This window comes from Vipera ursinii, assembly GCF_947247035.1.
Source record: "Vipera ursinii genome assembly, chromosome: 4".
Classification (NCBI taxonomy): domain Eukaryota; kingdom Metazoa; phylum Chordata; class Lepidosauria; order Squamata; family Viperidae; genus Vipera; species Vipera ursinii.
The window spans coordinates 19,866,511-19,885,951 of NC_139514.1; the positions used below are offsets into that span (position 1 = coordinate 19,866,511).

The following is a 19,441-nucleotide window of genomic DNA, read 5'->3' on the forward strand; positions in this document are numbered from 1 at the left end:
TTAAAAAAATTTTCTTCCAAAAGAAAGGTGAGCATGCCACTTTCCCCACACTTAGAAAGCTAATTGTTTTGAAAACAGCTTATTGCTTAATCTTTTACTAGTTAATCTATAAAATGTATAAAAGTAGTATGACTAGGATAAAGTATTGTGGTATTTGTCATCTACAGATTATTCTAAGTAACAAATTATGCTAAGGTTGTTGTCTTCTGCTTGTAGATCAAAGTTGCCAAACTCCCCGAACAAAAAACACAGTAAGTAAATCATAAAGTATTCAAAATTCATAGCTAAGGTAACAAAATCCCTCACAGCCTGTAAAGAATTGTATACTGTTTTCTGTCTTAACCGATACAATTCGTTATTATCACTTAGGATGCATATCCTTTACATTTAAATAGTATGACAAGACATGACAGGTTATTTCTTGGGTATTTTCAATATTGTAAACTGGTGTAAGTTACAATGAGAAGACTATACATTTATTCTTCGATATTACATGGCTCTAAGTGATAATTGTGTAATTGTTGAGATAACATACAAATATAAAGTTGCAAATAGTAATAAAACTATTTGTGTTAACAAATAAATTGTGTAATGATGTTAAATAGCTAATTTGATTAGAACCCAAAACTTGTTCTCCGTGAAAAGGATAAATTGAGCTATTTAATTTTTGAAGAGTTAGCTAAGGTTTTAGATAAGTTTTCTCCTTTCCTTTATGGATTCTTTTTCTCAGATGAATCTGCCTCTGAGAAAGAAGTTGAAATGTACTTTATTTTATCATTTACATTTTTTAAAATTTTACATTTTTTTAAAAATCTACAGGGATCAGCCCCACCTCCTTCCCCTACACCAAATAAAGAAATGAAGAACAAAGCAGTTCTCTGCAAACCGCTAACGATGACAAAGGCTACTTTCTGTAAACCCCACATGCAAACAAAATCTTGTCAGACAGGTATTTATATAATGGAAGGAACTGTTCTCATGTATGGCGTTTTGTCAGAATATACAATTATGGTTGGGACACTTTATGGGATGTACGTAGTGGTGGCAAGTAACATTACAAATTGTCTTTCATTGTAGATGATGACTGGAAGAAAGAATACATCCCTGTGCCTGTTCCTGTACCAGTATATGTACCTGCTCCTATGCATATGTATAGCCAAAATGTTCCAGTTCCTACAACGGTTCCTGTTCCAGTAAGCTAGGTTTCAGTCTACATTTGAATTACATTTTTCTCTCTCTTTCACCATAGCAGCTTCCTTGCTTGAGGAAATGCTTAGGAGGAATTAATCCTATCCCAGTGTGATTCTTTTTGGCTTCAGGTCTATTCCCCAACACAGAGCAGACAAAGGGGGAATGGGCTAGGCTACAGAAGGTAAAATCTAGTAAAACAAAATAGGTCCTAGGACAGCAGGCAAGTCCAAGAGAACTCTATCCCAGGGATGAAATGGTGATCAGGGCTAAAGCTTTGTAAGAAATTTAGATGTTTGCACTCTAGGTCAGCTGAAGATGTTTATTATCAAGTCATTATAAACTTGATGCAACAACTTCTTCTAAATAGGCTGTTGGTAAAATATGGAGAGGACCAATTAAAGCCACACTAAGCATCTTTCTGTTGTATGTGATCTAAAGGGGGAAAATTAATTAAAAAGAAAAAAATGTAACACGGAACTTTTTATGTCCTGTAAGTATCTTGCTATTTATATTCCAAACAAGACAAATTGTATACCAGAATTAGGATTCTCACTTTAAACTAATTTATTTTCTCTAAAATACATCCAGTATTTTAATATTTACTTATATTTAACATGTCTTCAGTTATGCCATCCACCTTTGTGTTCTTAAACAATATTCAAAATTCTTATACCCTTTATGGCTTTTTCCCAAAAGTTCATATCTGATTCTTCGTTTACCACTATGCATTAGACCATAATATGCAGCTAACACTAATGGACAGATTCCTATTTTCATATAAGAGCCGTGGTGGCGCAGTGGTTAAAATGCAGTATTGTAGGCTAAATTTGCAATACTGCATTCCAACCACTTTGCCATCATGGCCTTAGATGAAAATAAGAACCTGTCCATTAGTGTTAGCTGCATATTATGATCTAATGCATAGTGAGGAAAAAAAAGACTAAGCTCAAGGTTGATTTTTGATGTTGGTAAAATGAGGACCCAGATTGTTGGGGTCAATAAGCTAACATTTGTAAACCTCTCAGAGAGTGCTGAAAGCACTATGAAGCGGTATATAAATCTAAGTGCTGTTGCTCCTGCTATATATGCCTGCAACAAGCTAGATGACATCAGTTCATATTTTCTGATATACATGTTAGCCCTTTAATTCATAGTTAAGCCTGCATCTTCACTTATCTGCGCTCATCAACCACACCACCAGATTAGACTATTAGTACAGATAGGCACTATATCAATCCCTTTTCTGTTAGTTTTCATAGACTCACAATAGATCTATTTTTCTTCCATTCATTTCATTTGTTAATATATTATGGTTATTTCTCTTCTACTTCTCATTCTAAATCATAAATAGATCTGTCTATAGCTTAAATGTCAATCGGAACTTTGGTTAATTGAGGCTTTTGCAATATTTTCATTCTATTTTTTATAAATTCAGGGAAGATATAGTCTAAGCAATCAGCCAGAGGTAGCATTCCCTGCTTATTTAGATGGTACTGATTAGGGCCAGTATGCCACAAGCACAACTAATGTTTGGACCCATGCATGTTTATGCTATTGTAAGTAGGCTGAGATTCAGAGGGTACTTTTCATATCAAAACACCATGGATCACATCCCATCAGTTCAGAGGTACATGCAATAACATTGATATTATTAAACTTTATTAAATGCTACAGGGGCTTTATTCAGTTCTTCTTTGTATTTTATTTCATAATGGCACTTAGCAAAGTTACAATATTATGATTTATATTCTAGATTCCAGTTCCAATTTTTCTACCTACTACGCTGGATAGCAGTGAGAAGATACTTGAAGCAATAGTAGAACTAAAAAATAAAAATCCCCCCAGTCCTGAAGAGACTTCAAATTTATCGAATGTATCAGAAGATATTTCTGGGAAAAAAGAGCATGTCGAACCCGCAGAGCTCAAAAGTATGTCTTTTAATTTTTGTTTTGCTATATCAGGGGTCTATAGGTTACTTTGTTAGTTTTTCTGTCATACTTTGTCCATCTTTGAGAATTTACTTACATAAAACAGTATAATCTTTGTATCAATTACTAGCACAGTGCACAGTAATTTCTGCAATTGCAATACCAGGAAAAGGAAATACACGAAAGAAAGTAGAATAAAACTAGACTGACTCAAGGAATGAAAGTATGAACCAGGTATGGAAAAGAAACAGAAAATATTGTTCTGTTTGATTTAGAGAAAGCATGTGATAAAGTGAAGAGGCTGAAATTATGGAATGCTTAGCATGAATATGAAATTATAAGCAAGTTGCTAAATACAGTAAGAGTGGATACAGGATAGAAGTAAAGCATGTGTGAGCATAAATTGAATGATTAGTAAATTATTCAACAATAAGCAGAGTATAAGACAAGGATGTGTAATCCATAATAAATAAATAAATAATGAATACTTGTCTTAACATTAGAGACGTGTTTGTTGAGAATATGAATTTGTACATACTTTTTGGTATGACACTAGACAGATTCATTTATAGCAAATGTTATATAAATTGTATAAAGGTTATGGACCTGAAAGTGACTGTCTGAAAGATCAAGGTAGTTATGCTTGAGAATACAAAATAAAAATGTTACACATAGTAATGAAAAACTACCTACTAACATGTTTATCAAAGATAAGAAGATGGATAGGAGAAGAGTGGTGAGTAGTATGTGGTTTCTTCTAAGGATTTTGTGTACCTCAGAAGAAGCCAAAATGATTGGGCATAGGAGTGTGCCTCTGCCCTCATTGTTATACGGAAATGAGAACTGAATATGTCAAGAAAACATACAAATTAGTTGAACGTTGTAGAATTGGATATTTAAGAAGTGAGTGTGGTAAATCAGTAGATGTAGTCAAGACTTGAATGGGTATTGTATGAATGTGGATTGTCCCAAAAGTGCTTCTTTTTTCAAAATTCAACTGAATTAAAAAAAACTTGAGCTTTTTTCCCCTTTGAAAATGTTTTGCTTCTAATCCAAGAAGGTACTTCAGTTCTATTTAGCTGGTGGGGAATGGAAGGATTTATATTCTTTCCAGTCATCAGTCACTGAGGTCACTTAGGGGTTTATCTGTGTCAGAGTCACCTGAATCAGAGTGCAAGTGTGTGTGGAACCTTCTTACTGAAAGGACTGCATTGTAAACAGGAGATAGATGGTGGCGTATCACTCCCCCTCTGTTGAGGGAGGACTGTTAATTTTAGTATAGATGGACTCCTTGACTCATCTTTCAAATCAGTGTTCAGAATATGAACCTTGCTGTCTTGAAAAAAAGTGGCCTTTTCTTTTGGATGCAGATTTACTGCTGAATCCTGTCTTTGTTCTCCTGTGTTGTGCCATGTATTTGTGAAGTGGTTGTTTAGTGTCCCCAATGAACAAGTCTGCACATGTTTCATTCCGTTGTACTGCATATATAACATTGCTCTCTTTGTGTCTGGATGTTTTATCTTTGGGGTGACAAGTTTCTTGTCTTAATGTATTTCTGGGTTTAAAGTGAACACTTATGCTGTGTTTTTGTTGAAAATCCTCTTGAGCTTTTCCGGTATTCCTGAAAGATATGGAATGACAACATTGCTTTGTTGGTTGTTCACTTCTTCTCTGTCTGTTGTGATACAAACAGAGTAATGTTATATATGCAGTGCAAATGTAGTGAGACATGTACATTAGGGAAGCAACCACTTCACAAATGCATGGCACAATACACTTAAACCTAGCAGAAAACAAATCCTGTGCAACCATTGGAACCCAAACAAACTCAGTTAGGACAGTACTGATAATTTTGTTCCATTCCTTCCTTTTTCGGGAAGAAATGACTCAGCATTACTAATAGCAATCCTCTCCATCCTAAGGGATGAAGTCCAGTGCTTTTTTTTTTTTGTAAAAGAAAAAGGTGCCGGAACTCACACATGTCATACAACCCGCCTTGCCTACCCTACAAGGTTCCATCTAAAAAAGGTGCCGGAACTCTATTCTGAGCGTTCTATGAGAAAAAAAGCCCTGATGAAGTCAATAAGGATCTGTTCTTACAGAAGTATGCAACTGGATACATTCCCATTCTTAGCAAAGGAAAATTCAGATATTATTTCCTCCTAAAAGTGTAATTTCTTGTATTTGGGTATATATTTCTGGATATGAAGGTACACATTCCACAAACTTGAATTTCTATATGAGTGTATCTTTGGTTTGCAAAACTTTGGTATTTCATGAGAGTATTGTAGTACAGTTGCAAGAAAAAGTATGTGAACCCTTTGGGATTACGTGGAGTTTTGCATGAATTGGCCATAAAATGCGCTCTAAATGTCATGTAAGTCGCAACAATAGAAAAACACAGTCTGCTTAAAATAATACTACACAAACATTAGCTGTTGTCATGTTTTAATCGAACATAAGATGGAAACATTCACAGTGCAGGGTGGAAAAAGTATGTGAACCCCTAGCCTAATCTAATAAAATTAATGACTTCTCCAAGAGCTAATTGGAGCCAGGAGTGAGCCAACCTTGACTCCAATCAGTGTGATGATATTGGATGTGTTGCTGACAGCTGTCCTGCCCTTTGAAAACACATACCTGTTTTGGGTTTACTGGTCTCAAGAAGCACTGTCTGATGTGAACCATGCCTCGCAGAAAAGAGCTCTCAGAAGACCTACAATCAAGAATTGTTGACTTGCATGAAGCTGGAAAGGGTTACAAAAGTATCTCCAAAAGCCTTGATGTTCATGTGTCCACAGTAAGACAGACTGTCTACAAATGGAGAAAGTTTAGCACTGTTGCTACTCTCCCTAGGCGTGGTCGTCCTGTAAAAATGACTGCGAGAGCACAGCGCATAATGCTTAATGAGGTAAAGAAGAATCCTAGAGTGTCAGATAAAGACCTACAGAAATCTCTGGCACATGCTAACATTTTTGTTGACACATCTACAATAAGGAAAGTACATGGGAGGACACCACGGAGGAGTACATGGAGGAAGCCATTGCTGTCCAAAAAAATATTGCAGCACATTTGAAGTTTGCAAAAGAGCACCTGGATGTTCCACAGCACTACTGGCAAAATATACTGTGGACAGATGAAACCAAAATTGAGTTGTTTGGGAAAAACACACAACACTATGTGTGGAGAAAAAAAGGCACAGCACACCAACATCAAAACCTCATCCCCACTGTAAAACATGGCGGAGGGAGCATCATGGTTTCGGGCTGCTTTGCTGCCTCAGGGCCTGGACAGATTGTTGTCATTGATGGGAAAATGAATTCCAGAGTTTATCAGGACATTTTGCAGGAAAACGTACGGCCATCTGTCCGCCAACTGAAGCTCCGCAGAGGATGGGTGATGCAACAGGACAATGACCCAAAGCATACAAGTAATTCAACAAAACAGTGGCTTCAACAGAACAGAATACGCCTTCTGGAGTGGCCCAGTCAGAGTCCTGACCTCAACCCGATTGAAATGCTGTGGCATGACCTTAAGAGAGCGATTCACACCAGACATCCCAGGAATATTGCTACACTGAAACAGTTTTGTGAAGAGGAGTAGTCCAAAATTACTCCAGATCGTTGTGCAGGTCTGATCTGCAACTACAGGAAACGTTTGGTTGAGGTTATTGCTGCCAAAAGAGGGTCAACCAGTTAAGTCCAAAGGTTCACATACTTTTTCCACCCTGCACTGTGAATGTTTCCATCTTATGTTCAATTAAAACATGACAACAGCTAATGTTTGTGTAGTATTATTTTAAGCAGACTGTGTTTTTCTATTGTTGTGACTTACATGACATTTAGAGCGCATTTTATGGCCAATTCATGCAAAACTCCACGTAATCCCAAAGGGTTCACATACTTTTTCTTGCAACTGTAGCTCTGTCGTACAATTACCAAAATGCACACACATACAATGAGAGAGACAAAGAAATGGGTATAGGTATTTAGTACAATGAACAAAATCTTAAAGTTCTGAAATTTATTTTTAATTTGGTTTTGGTATCTAACTGACAATGTCCAAGAAAAGGATAATATGTATCATGGTGCCTGTGAGCATTGTGTTACTAATTTCTGCCTTTGTGACCTTGAATTAATGTAGTGCTCCAAATATATCAATCTAATTTTCAACAGCCTTGTTGCCTTTTTCACTCTTTTGAAATGCAGTGATTCTTGAATTAATAGACTTTTTTCTTTCCTTAAATAGTACATATCACTTTAATATATAAAGACCCATTTATATCAGATATTTTTGTATGTTTGCCTGCTTTTGCTGCCTTATTACTCTAAATCACCTTTATTGAACATTGCATGGATTATACCCAAAAAATGGTAACATATTTGTCTTTATTCAGTTATAGATGTAATAACTGAGACAGAATTGCTTAATTCTGTGGCAGAAACACAGACAAGCTTGCCTGATGTCCCATATGAGCCAGATCTTGATATTGAGGTTGATTTTCCTAGAGGTTTGTGCATTAATTGCTTAAACGTATAACATGATTGTGAACTTGCTTTGAGTTTTAAATGATTGTTTCTATATCCCCATGAAAGAAATGGTGGTTTATTATTACAGATAGTCCTTGACTTATGACCACAATTGAGTTCCAAATTTCTGTTGCTTAACGAGACAGTTGTTAAATAAGTTGTGTCCCATTTTTTGCCATGATTGTTAAGCGAATCACTGCAGATGTTAAGTTAATCGTGTTTGTTAAGTGAATCTGGCTTTCCCCATTGACTTTATGTGTCAAATGCAACTGGAGAGGTCACAAATAGTAATCACATGACTCTGGAACAGTGCAACTGCAAGAAATGCATGCTAACACCCAAATTTTGATCGCGTGACCATGGGGATGCTGCAATGGTCATTAAGTGTAAAAAACAGTCATAAGTCACTTTTCAGTGCCATTATAACTCTAAATCGTCACTAAATGAATGGTTGTAAGTCAAGGACTACCTGTATTAGATTTTTAACTCAATTTTTTATGAATCTGCAGTATTCCAGAAATAGTCAAACAAATGCTAATAACTAATTCTAATAACTTTTCAAGGGCAAAATAGATAGTCATAGAAGCGCTATTCGATCAAGAAATAAAAAAAGGCCTAGTGGTGACTGGGCTCAGATCACAAATTTCTTCTTACAAAATTAAAGCTTAACTTGAGAAAGCAAATAAAACTATCAGACCAACAAGATATGTCAGAAGTACCCTATAGGCAGTGAGGCTGAAGAGAAGATTGAATTATGTATTGTATTGAATTATGTATTCAATAGAAGGCAATGATGTCTCTTCCGAGAAATAAAAGATAATAAAATAAGGACAACAGATATATTTAAGCAAGAGATTGAAATTAAGAGAATCTTTCACACAAAGTTGGCCATGAGAAACCCAAAGACAATAAAAAAGACAGAGATAAATATAGAAAAAATAACATAGTGCTGAGTCATCACAGGAATATGGGACAACAATACATTTAGCTCCTAGCTGTTACATAAAACTCTGAAAGCTAAATTGTCAAAAGACTAAATGAAGGAAAATGGATGCTTTTCAATTGCAATGCTGCAAGAAATTGGTTTTATTTATTTATTCATTTTATATGCTGCCCATCTCCTAGTGATTCTGGGCAGTTGTTTAAAACATTAAAAACAAGAAAACAAAAGAAACTAAAGCACAAGGCACAAAGATGGGAACAAAGAAAATTTAAACCACGTAATCTTAAGGGACTTCACCTTCACCTTCACATTTAGCTTCACCGAAGGCCTGGCGAAGAGCCAGGTCTTCCAAAGCCGTCAAAACAAAGTAAGGTGGGGATCATCTGAATCTCCAGGGGAATCTTATTACAGAAGGCAGGGGCTGCTACAGAGAAAGCACGCTTCCAAGATCCTGATAGATGATATTGAAAAACACTCACAGCACCCCAACCCTGCCAGAAAAATGGCTTAAGTCACAAGAAAAACAAACCAATACTTCCATGAAGTTAAAAACAGACTGCCCATGAAAGAAGTAGTAATGAAGCTAAAATTTCAGTATATTACACATAATACAGAGACAAGTCAATGAAGATGCTTGGAAAAATTTGAAGGCAGTTCTAAAAGAGACTTATAGAAGAAAAAGTGGGTACATATTATTAATGATACAAGCTGGAATTTACAAGAACAGTTACTAACAGACAGTCTTGACAAAATGAGGTCCATGGGGAGGAATGAGAACACCTTTGGGAAGGAACCAGTTTAGGGAAACTGACTTGGACCATTTTTGCAAAGAAGTCCCATGTGTAAAAAGATGCAAAAGATCATATAGGAATAGGAGCAGGCAAGGGCCAGGAAATGTGTGCATATGTGTGTACATGCGCACACGTGCATAACTCTGTATTTAACTGCATTGTGTTGCCTATAGACTAGAATTACAGTTGATCAGGATTCGATTATTAAAGTATTTTTATATATAGAAATACCCGATAATTTAAATAATTTATATTTGTATAATTAATTAAAATAACTAGAATATTCACTTTCATTATTTTCTACAAGTGTTAAAAGTACCTTTGAATCCTGAGGAAAATATATTGTAAAACAAATAATTCCTTCATCACTTATAAATATATGTACAAAATGTTGGACCGCATGTTAACTATATCCTTGGTGGATACACTTTTATATATATGCAGCAACAGAAGAACTTGACACAGAGAATGAATTTTTGCTACCACCTGTATTTGGAGAAGAATACGAGGAACAGCCAAGACCTCGAAGTAAAAAGAAGGTATAATCTATATTTGTAATTAGAGTAGTAAACACAAATAGTATCTTCTATGGTTGTGTCTTCTTGTGATGGTAGTCTGATAACTGTACCTAAAGGGGCAATGAGGCAGGTGACATGTGCTTGTTGGTATTGTTTTATATGTTGTGTGTCTTTTCAAATTTCATAATTTATGGTGTGAAATAGATATTGCTGTTTGTATACATTCATGAACATAACTAATTTAAGAATCTCAAACTTCACTCCCAATGCCTGTTTCATAGTTGGTTCCTATGGCATAATTGGATCTCAGCTCTCTTTAAAAAAATAGCATCATTGGTTGTTCAGTATTAATAAGCACTGTTAATAAATAAAGTCTATTTTGATGACAGGGACTAAAGAGAAAAGCGGTGTCAGAATACCATTCTCAAGATGATGGCTCTGAGAACTCAGAGTGCAGTTTTCCTTTCAAGTATGGATATGGTGTGAATGCATGGAAACACTGGGTAAAAGCTAGGAACCTAGAGGAAGATCTGTCAGTACTAGATGAGCTAAAATCAAGTAAGTATCTCGCTTAGCTTTAAATCTTTAGTTTAAAACAGACAGACAGTATGCCCAGCAGATAAAACTGTAGAGCTGTGGTGGCAAACCTATGGCACACATGCCACAGGTGGCATCCAGAGCCCTCTGGGCACACACACTGCCGCCCCAGTCCTGGGTCTTCAGTCCCATCCATGAGCAACCTGCATCAATATCCACGCAGGGTAAGATTGCCACGCCCGCCTCCCCAAGCGGTTTTTTTTTTACTAATCTGCCTTTCAGCTGCATTCCGTTTCTCCGTTCCCTTCTCAGCCTTCGCTGCATATTTGTGGGACTATCGGTAAAAAAAAAACAGTTCCATCAGACTTTCTAACTTCTCATGAGATCTCAAGAAGTTAGAAAGTCTGATGGAACTTTTTTTTTTACCCTTAGTCCCACAATCATGCGGCGAAGGCTGAGAAGTGGAGAAACGGAATGCAGCTGAAAGGCAGGTTAGTAAAAAAACACTTGAGGAGGCAAGGGCATCTGGGCGGGGGCGGATGCGGCAACCTTACCCTGCATGGTAGCGGGAGGGTGGGGCATGTGCCCTTCCCATGCTAGGCCAGCTCCTGCAGCCCTGGGGCAGCCGTGCTGGGCGGTGGTGGGCAGGGTGCTGAGGTGGGAGCCGGCAGGCCGACCAAAGCAGCAGGTGGAGTTCCGAAGGCTCGGGGAGGGAGGACGCTGAAGTGTGCAGTCAGGACATTGACAAGAGCAATGAGTCTGAGTGGAAAGCGGTCTCGGAACAAGTGGGGCAGGTAAGGAAAGAAATCCACGCTCTCCCCAGAAATTGCCTTTCTTTCCTTATCTGACTTCCAGCCCCGTGTCGTTGCTCCTTTGCAATATGCCGCCACGTGCAAGGAAACAAAGGAAGTTTTTTTGGGGGGGGGAAGATCAATCAATCCAGTGCTTCACCTGCTGCTTTGGTGTCTCTGTAGGCAGAGCTGCAAAGGTCTCTGACAGAGAAGAGAACTTCGCAGGTCTGTCTGCAAAGCCACCAAAGCTGTAGCTGAATAGGCAGATGGAGAAACCTGCCTCACTTTTTCCACGGCCGCTTTCGGCTGAGCTGCATTGCAGCAGCATTGGGTGCAATATGCAAGGCGGCAAACTACGTCACGCCAAAACCAGCCGTTTGCCGCCTCCTGCCCAATGCCGCTGCCATGAGGCCACGGAACAAGTCAGGCGGCGGTAAGAAACCGCTATACTGATTCCTTACCTCCGCTCAGCTTGTTCCGCGCCTCATGGCAACAGCATTGGGTGCAACGCATGAGGCAGCAAATGGCCATGCCTGGAGGCAAACCGGCTGTTTGCTGCCTTCTGCCCAGTGTCACTGCCATGAAGCGCCCCTCTGGCTCCTGGGAGTTGTGCTGGTGTCCTTAATGCCGGATGTCCTTTCCGGTGAGTTTATGGAAAGATTTGTGATGGGGGTAGGTGAAATGCGCGAGGCGGCAAGTGGCCATAGCCAGAGGGAAACAGTCACGTCGCGCTGAAACCAGCCGTTTGCTGCCTCCTATACCAGTTCTTTACCTCTTCCTGGCTTGTTCCACAACCTCATGGCAGCCGCATTGGGTGCGACGCGCAAGGCAGCAAACAACTATGTCACGCTGAAACCTACAGGCTGTGGCTGCTGATGGACACAGTTGGCCCCCATGCACTTGCTGTGTGCAGGGGCTGATGGTGTCAGGCAGCAGCCACCCCGCCCCCTGGCTCACCTTGTGTTGCCCTGCGGCAATGGCACCCCTGCCCTGCCTCTCCTCACCTCATCCCGCAGGATGAGCCTCCTGCCCACCGTCCCACCCACCAGAGACCCCCTAGATCCCCCCCAACCCTGTCTGGCCCCCACAGGTGTCCCCATGAGCAACATTGAAGTGGCCACGGCCACCCCGGCCACAGCCACCCAGTCTGCCCTGACCATTGCAGCCAGGCCCACCCAATGGGCCACACCCACCCAATGGGCCATGCCCACCCAGCACCCAACGATACATAAGTGGATTTTGGGTTGCAGTTTGGGCAGTCGGTCTCTAAAAGGTTTGTCATCACTGCTGTTGAGCTTGGATCTGGATTCAGATATTGTTTTTCTAATGGGCTTACTGGGGTTGTGAAGGGCAAATTATGTCTTCATCTTCAGAATCTGATCATCAAATGAGGTCATTGTATGTTGACAGTTACTGCAAACTAAGCATTATGTGTAGCATAGAAATCAATATTTTAAGTGAAAAACCCTTGCTATATGTCTTATGTTTGAAAGAGTTTTTTATGATGATATTTGCAATATTTGAATGTTTCCTTTATTTTATACTCATCTGCTGGGTGCTTTATAAGAAACAGCATTACATGATACCCTACATTTCCCACTACAGCAAAGTCAGTAAAATTGAAAGAAGATATTATATCACATACTTCTACTGAGCTAAATTTTGGGCTGGCACACTTTGTAAATGAAGTCCGAAGACCAAACGGAGAAAACTATGCACCTGACAGTATCTATTATTTGTGTCTTGGGATTCAGGAAGTGAGTAATTTAAATATTAGATAATCTGCATGTGGTTGCTATATTTTTTCAAATAAATGTGATTGACAGAACATAGAATTATCAGTTGAAATACTAGCTGCATTTACACTTTCTACAAAGCCATGGTTTAATGTCATGTAGATCAATTGGAATGAACAGAAGCAGGACCCAGGCTTATGTACTTTTTTTCCTCCTGTTCCCCCATGGGCTGGAGAACTCATATTTACCCTTTTATACACTCCCTGAATTTCAGCTTTTTGTTACATGCTATCTAGGGATCATGGTTTATAACAAATCCTGGCCAATTTTAAAACAGGGCTCCTTCAAGTCATGTGTTTTGAGATTGAGTTGCTGCAGGATCCTTGGAATAGAATAAGAGGTTGTATAAAAATCACTCCCTACTTCCTTGAATGAATCCCAAATCCCTAACATAGATCAAATCAATTAGTAGTTAAATTAAGGTTGCTTTCTTATGCAGTTATTTTTTTATATGCATGAAAATGATCAAGAACAGTTTGGCAATCTTCTTTTGTTTGAGTATACTAACTTTTATGTTCCTCCTTTTCTATAGTACCTGAATGGAAGCAATCGAGAAGATAATATCTTTTTGGATACTAATTATCATACATTTATGCAGGAAATAAATAAAATACTCAGAAGCTGGCAGCCCAGCATACTTCCAGATGGTAATTTATCTTGTTTTGGTGTTTTTTATCTTTTTGGCTTTGTGTTGTTTAAGCAATTCAGCCAGAATAATTCATGACTAATTGTTACAAGCTATGTAAAGAATATGAGGGGCGCGGTGGCTCAGTGGGTTAGGACGCTGAGCTTGTCGATCAGAAGGTCGGCAGTTTGGCAGGTCGAATCTTGAGTGCCGCATAACAGAGTGAGCGCCTGTTACTTGTCCCAGCTTCTGCCCACCTAGCAGTTTGAAAGCACATAAAAATGCAAGTAGAAAAATAGGGGCCACTACGGTGGGAACAGCGTTCCGTGCTCTAGTCATGCCGGCCACATGACCATGGACACGTCCTCAGATAAGCGCTGGCTCTTCGGCTTTGAAACGGAGATGAGCACCGGCCCCTAGAGTCGGAAACGACTAGCACGCATGTGCGGGGGAACCTTTACCTTTACCTATGTAAAGAATGTTGAGTTTATAAGCACAGTCTTTGGTTAATTTGTTGGGCTAAGGTACTTGGTCTTAAATATTTCACATGTTTTTTTCAGATTAATATAACTTTTTTATTTTCTTAAGTTTTTTTATGTTGGATTTGCTTAAGTCTGTTTACAGGCTGATTCTTTATAAGTCTTTTCTTTTTCACCTGTCAGGTTCAATATTTTCTCGAGTTGAGGAGGACTATCTCTGGAAGATTAAACAGTTGGGATCCCATTCTCCAGCTGCTCTTTTAAATACACTATTCTACTTCAACACCAAGTATTTTGGTCTGAAAACAGTGGAGCAGCACTTAAGACTTTCCTTTGGCACTGTTTATAGACATTGGAAGAAGAATCCTCTAACGATGGAAAGCAAAGCTTGTCTTAGATATCAGGTTTCCTCTCTGTGTGGAACAGATAATGAAGGTATTGCAACTTTTTCTCTCCGTGGCAAAGGTTACTGAGCTACACTGCTTGCAAAACCAGTAGACATTGTAGAACAGACATGTCAAACACAAGGCCCGGGGGCCGGATCCGGCCCGTGAAGTGGTTTCATGCGGCCCGCGAAGCCATCCTGGAAACAGTGAGGGAACGGCCCCCGCTGCCTTGGCCCTGGCCCAGAGACCCTCCTTCTGCCAGAGACCCTCAGATCTGCCCCACTCCTGCCCAGGCCCCCATAGGCACCCTTGATGCGAACGACGTAGAGCTGGCCACGCCCACCCAGTAGGCCGTACGCACTCTAGCCATGCCCACCTAGTAGGCCACGCCCACCCTGGCCACACCCACTTGGCCCCCTGAGGGCAACCGCAATGCTGATGCGGCCCTCAATGAAATTGAGTTTGACACCCCGTTGTAGAAAGACACTGGGGCCTCTGTGATACTTGGATATGATTTTTTTTCTATTACTCACTGGTCTCTATCTGAAGCAGAGGGGTGTGTTTTACATAGGTTGTAGAAAGAAAAGAAAATAATACAAGATATAGTGATTCACTATTGTACACACACACACACACACACACACACACACACACACACTGCTGACAGTACTTCTCCACAGTTTTCAAACTTTGTATGTCTCTACCCAGAGATTAAATTCAGGACCTTACTGTTTACTCTTTGAATGTCATTCACCTTAACTATACTTGTCCTCATATTAACTAGGTTCGCATATTATACATTGTTATATGTGATTTGTTTGGTTTTGGTTTAGTTCACGGGTGTCAAACTCGATCGCATCACATGATGTATCGCAATGTTTTTTGCCTTTGTGGAGCCAGGGTGGGCATGGCCTGCACGTGACGCATCCGGCCTGTCAACCGCCAGTTCGACACCTCTGGTTTAGTAGCTCGGTGTTATGGACTAATTAGTTCAACAAGCCATCCTTTACTATTAGTGGAATTAAAAACAAGTAAGCTAAGTAACTAATTACTTTTAAGCGACTGAACAGAATCATGTAGCTGCCAACCTGGAACAGACTGATGAATTAGAATAGCATATTTGGTTTAAATAGCAAATTTAAAGGAAAGGTGGAAAATCAGATTCTCAGCTTATTTTGTAAGATAACATACTTGTGTGGATAGAGTCTTTATTCAGAAAAGAAAAATAACTGGAACTGGAACTTAGGTTTTTCGTCTTTTCCTTGATAAAGCCACAGTTAAAATTACTTCGATGAAGTTGCTGAAAAAAGGCTTTTACTAAAAAATATATATTTAACTGAAAAAAAAAGATACTGAAAAAATATTCCTGAATCTCCCTTCAGGTAAGACCGTGATTGCAGCATCACAACATTATAGCTGTTGTTTTTGTATTTAATTTAGTCCCTGTGTGATATAATATGTCCATTTTAAAAATAAAATAATAAAAATCATATTGTATAATTTTCTTTTTTAAAAAAGAAGATAAAATTACTCCTGGAAAAAGGAAGCATGAAGACGATGAGCCAGTATTTGAACAAATGGAAAACATCGCAGATCCTTCTAGATGTCCTGTGAAAATGTTTGAATGCTATTTATCTAGGAGGTATTTTTTTTAAAAAAAAGATTTTAATTGTGTCTATATGTGGACCTTTTTTTTTCATTTGGTTTTAGAATTTCCATCAGGGAGCACTTGAAAACATTCCAGCACAAGGAAACCATCAAACTACAGTCATGGCCGAAATTGTTGGCACCCCAGAAATTTTTCCAGAAAATCAAGTATTTCTCACAGAAAAGTATTGCAGGAACACATGGTTTGCTATACACAGGTTTATTCCATTTGTGTGTAGTGGAACACAACAAAAAAAGGGAGGAAAAAAAGCAAATTGGACATAACGTCAAACAAAACTCCAAAAATGGGCCGGACAAAATTATTGCCGCCCTTTCAAAATTGTGGGTAAACAAGATTGTTTCAAGCATGTGATGCTCCTTTAAACTCACCTGGGGCAAGTAACAGGTGTGGGCAATATAAAAATCACACCTGAAAGCAGATAAAAAGGAGAGAAGTTCACTTAGTCTTTGCATTGTGTGTCTGTGTGTGCCACGCTAAGCATGGACAACAGACCGAGGAGAAGAGAACTGTCTGAGGACTTGAGAACCAAAACTGTGGACAAATATCATCAATCTCAAGGTTACAAGTCAATCTCCAGATATCTAGATTTGCCTTTGTCCACAGTGCGCAACATTATCAAGAAGTTTGCAACCCATGGCACTGTAGCGAATCTCCCTGGTCGTGGACAGAAGAGAAAAATTGATGAAAGGTTGCAACGCAGGATAGTCCAGATGGTGGATAAGCAGCCCCAAACAAGTTACAAAGGAATGCAAGCTGTCCTGCAGGCTCAGGGAGCATCAGTGTCAGCGCAAACTACCCGTCGACATTTAAATGAAATGAAACGCAGGAGACCCAGGAGGACCCCACTGCTGACACAGAGACATAAAAAAGCAAGATTACAGTTTGCCAAAATCTACTTGAGTAAGCCAAAATCCTTCTGGGAAAACGTCTTGTGGACAGATGAGACCAAGATAGAGCTTTTTGGTAAAGCACATCATTCTACTGTTTACCGAAAACGAAATGAGGCCTACAAAGAAAAGAACACAGTACCTACAGTGAAATATGGTGGAGGTTCAATGATGTTTTGGGGTTGTTTTGCTGCCTCTGGCACTGGGTGCCTTGAATGTGTGCAAGGCATCATGAAATCTGAGGATTACCAAAGGATTTTGGGTCACACTGTAGAGCCCAGTGTCAGAAAGCTGGGTTTGCATCTGAGATCTTGGGTCTTCCAGCAGGACAATGACCCCAAACATATGTCAAAAAGCACCCAGAAATGGATGGCAAGAAAGCGCTGGAGAGTTCTGAAGTGGCCAGCAATGAGTCCAGATCTGAATCCCATTGAACACCTGTGGAGAGATCTTAAAATTGCTGTTGGGAAAAGGCGCCCTTCCAATAAGAGAGACCTGGAGCAGTTTGCAAAGGAAGAGTGGTCCAAAATTCCGGGTGAGAGGTGTAAGAAGCTTATTGATGGTTATAGGAAGTGATTGATTTCAGTTATTTTTTCCAAAGGGTGTGCAACCAAATATTAAGTTAAGGGTGCCAATAATTTTGTCCGGCCCACTTTTGGAGTTTTGTTTGACATTATGTCCAATTTGCTTTTTTTCCTCCCTTTTTTTGTTGTGTTCCAATACACACAAAGGGAATAAACCTGTGTATAGCAAAACATGTGTTCCTGCAATACTTTTCAGTGAGAAATACTTAATTTTCTGGAAAAATTTCTGGGGTGCCAACAATTTCGGCCATGACTGTATATATTAATTATAATATCACTCATGTTCAGTGATTGTGTCTGCTAAGTGGTCTTATGTCGCAATCTTCTTCTAAATGTATTAAACAATCCTGTTTACAGACATACTTTGCAGCATCCTAGATGTTCACACATCTAATCACCTGTTTCATGCTTAGCAGCTGTTCCATGCTTAATGGGCCAAAACTCAGAATACTCAGGTGTTCCTCCAGGTTTTGGAGCAAACAAAATCCAGACTAGACAAGAAGGGGTAACACTGCAGTACATCACCCTCTCAGCTCTATAGCAGTGCTGTTCTTCCTATCTTCCCAGCATCTTCCCTTTCCTCTTTGCCTTGCTTGTCCCAGCACCTTCTCCCTCCAAGGTCCCAGGGTGGCATATCCCCTTGGCCCACCTTCCCTCCCCATTCCTCAGCCCCTGCCATCAGTGATATGCACAGCCTATGCTACTAGTACACTCATCTCAACAGCCATCATTACTCAGGTCCCAGCATCCCTCCAACCTCTTGTCAGCTGCTGATATCCTTGGTTTTCCTTTGCTCCTTAACTGAACCACTTTGCCGGAACAAACATCCTGTTTTGTTTTATACATGTCAGTCTCCTTAACCCAGTCCAAAATACTTGCAGCGAGTATATTTCAAATTCAGGCACAGACCACCTAAAACCAGCTATCACAGGAACAGGAACTTTTGTGTTACTTCTAAGAAGCCAATATAGGGACACATCAGGAAGTTTTTAGTAAGTAGAACATTGTAAGTAAAATAACAGAATGACAGAATTGGGATGGACCTTGGAGGTCTTCTAGTCCAACCCCCTGCTCAGGCAGGAAAACCCTATACCATTTCAGACAAATGGTTGTCCAGTCTCTTCTTTAAAACTTCCAGTGTTGGAGCATTCACAACTTCTGGAGGCAAGTTGTTCCACTGAACAAAATCTAAGTTACGTTTACAAATTAGAATTACTTGACTTTATAAACAGGGTGATTATGTCAGTAATATCGTTTCATGGCAGGAAAACAAAATCTATACAGGTAGTCCCCACTTAATAGCCATCTTTCAGCAACAGTTTGAAATTACAATGGTGCTAATCAAATGGCATTTAGACCTGGTCTTTGAAGTTATAGCCATTGTGGCACTCTCACAGTCACATAATAAGTAGCCTGCCCACGTTGACCACCTCAGGGTGCCCTTGAACTCTCTCACCCTCAATCTCCACCCCACCTCTTGCCTTTCAAAGCTGTCTCATACTTTCCTGGGTCTGCCACCCTGCAATCCACTACTCCTGCTGCCCTCACTGACTTGTACTCCACCCTGAATCCCTATTGCCTTGTACCACTGCCGCCCTCTTCTTCCTCCTGCTGTCAAAAGGTGCTCCTGGCCTGGCTTTTTGTGATGCTCACAAGGTGCTCCTGGCCTGGCCCTTTGTGATGAAACTGCTGGCCTTGTATAATCTTCCCAAAGCTTCATTTGGCCCAGCAGCTGCCTTGTGAAGTTCCAGGTTCAAATACACCTCATCGGTACTAGGAAGAAGTTA

The 19,441-nt window shown here is 39.7% G+C and overlaps 1 protein-coding gene across 1 annotated transcript in view; it reads left to right on the forward strand.

Moving 5' to 3' along the window:
• Positions 1-19,441, forward strand: part of ZMYM2 (zinc finger MYM-type containing 2) — an 88,130-nt gene that overhangs the window by 63,402 nt on the left and 5,287 nt on the right. The window contains exons 14-24 of the mRNA XM_083362605.1: positions 217-251; positions 820-949; positions 1,078-1,193; positions 2,945-3,119; positions 7,516-7,629; positions 9,827-9,921; positions 10,290-10,458; positions 12,834-12,985; positions 13,557-13,671; positions 14,312-14,563; positions 16,033-16,156. Of these exons, the coding sequence (XP_083218731.1) occupies positions 217-251; positions 820-949; positions 1,078-1,193; positions 2,945-3,119; positions 7,516-7,629; positions 9,827-9,921; positions 10,290-10,458; positions 12,834-12,985; positions 13,557-13,671; positions 14,312-14,563; positions 16,033-16,156 (1,477 nt within the window). The remainder of the gene's footprint in view (positions 1-216; positions 252-819; positions 950-1,077; positions 1,194-2,944; positions 3,120-7,515; positions 7,630-9,826; positions 9,922-10,289; positions 10,459-12,833; positions 12,986-13,556; positions 13,672-14,311; positions 14,564-16,032; positions 16,157-19,441) is intronic.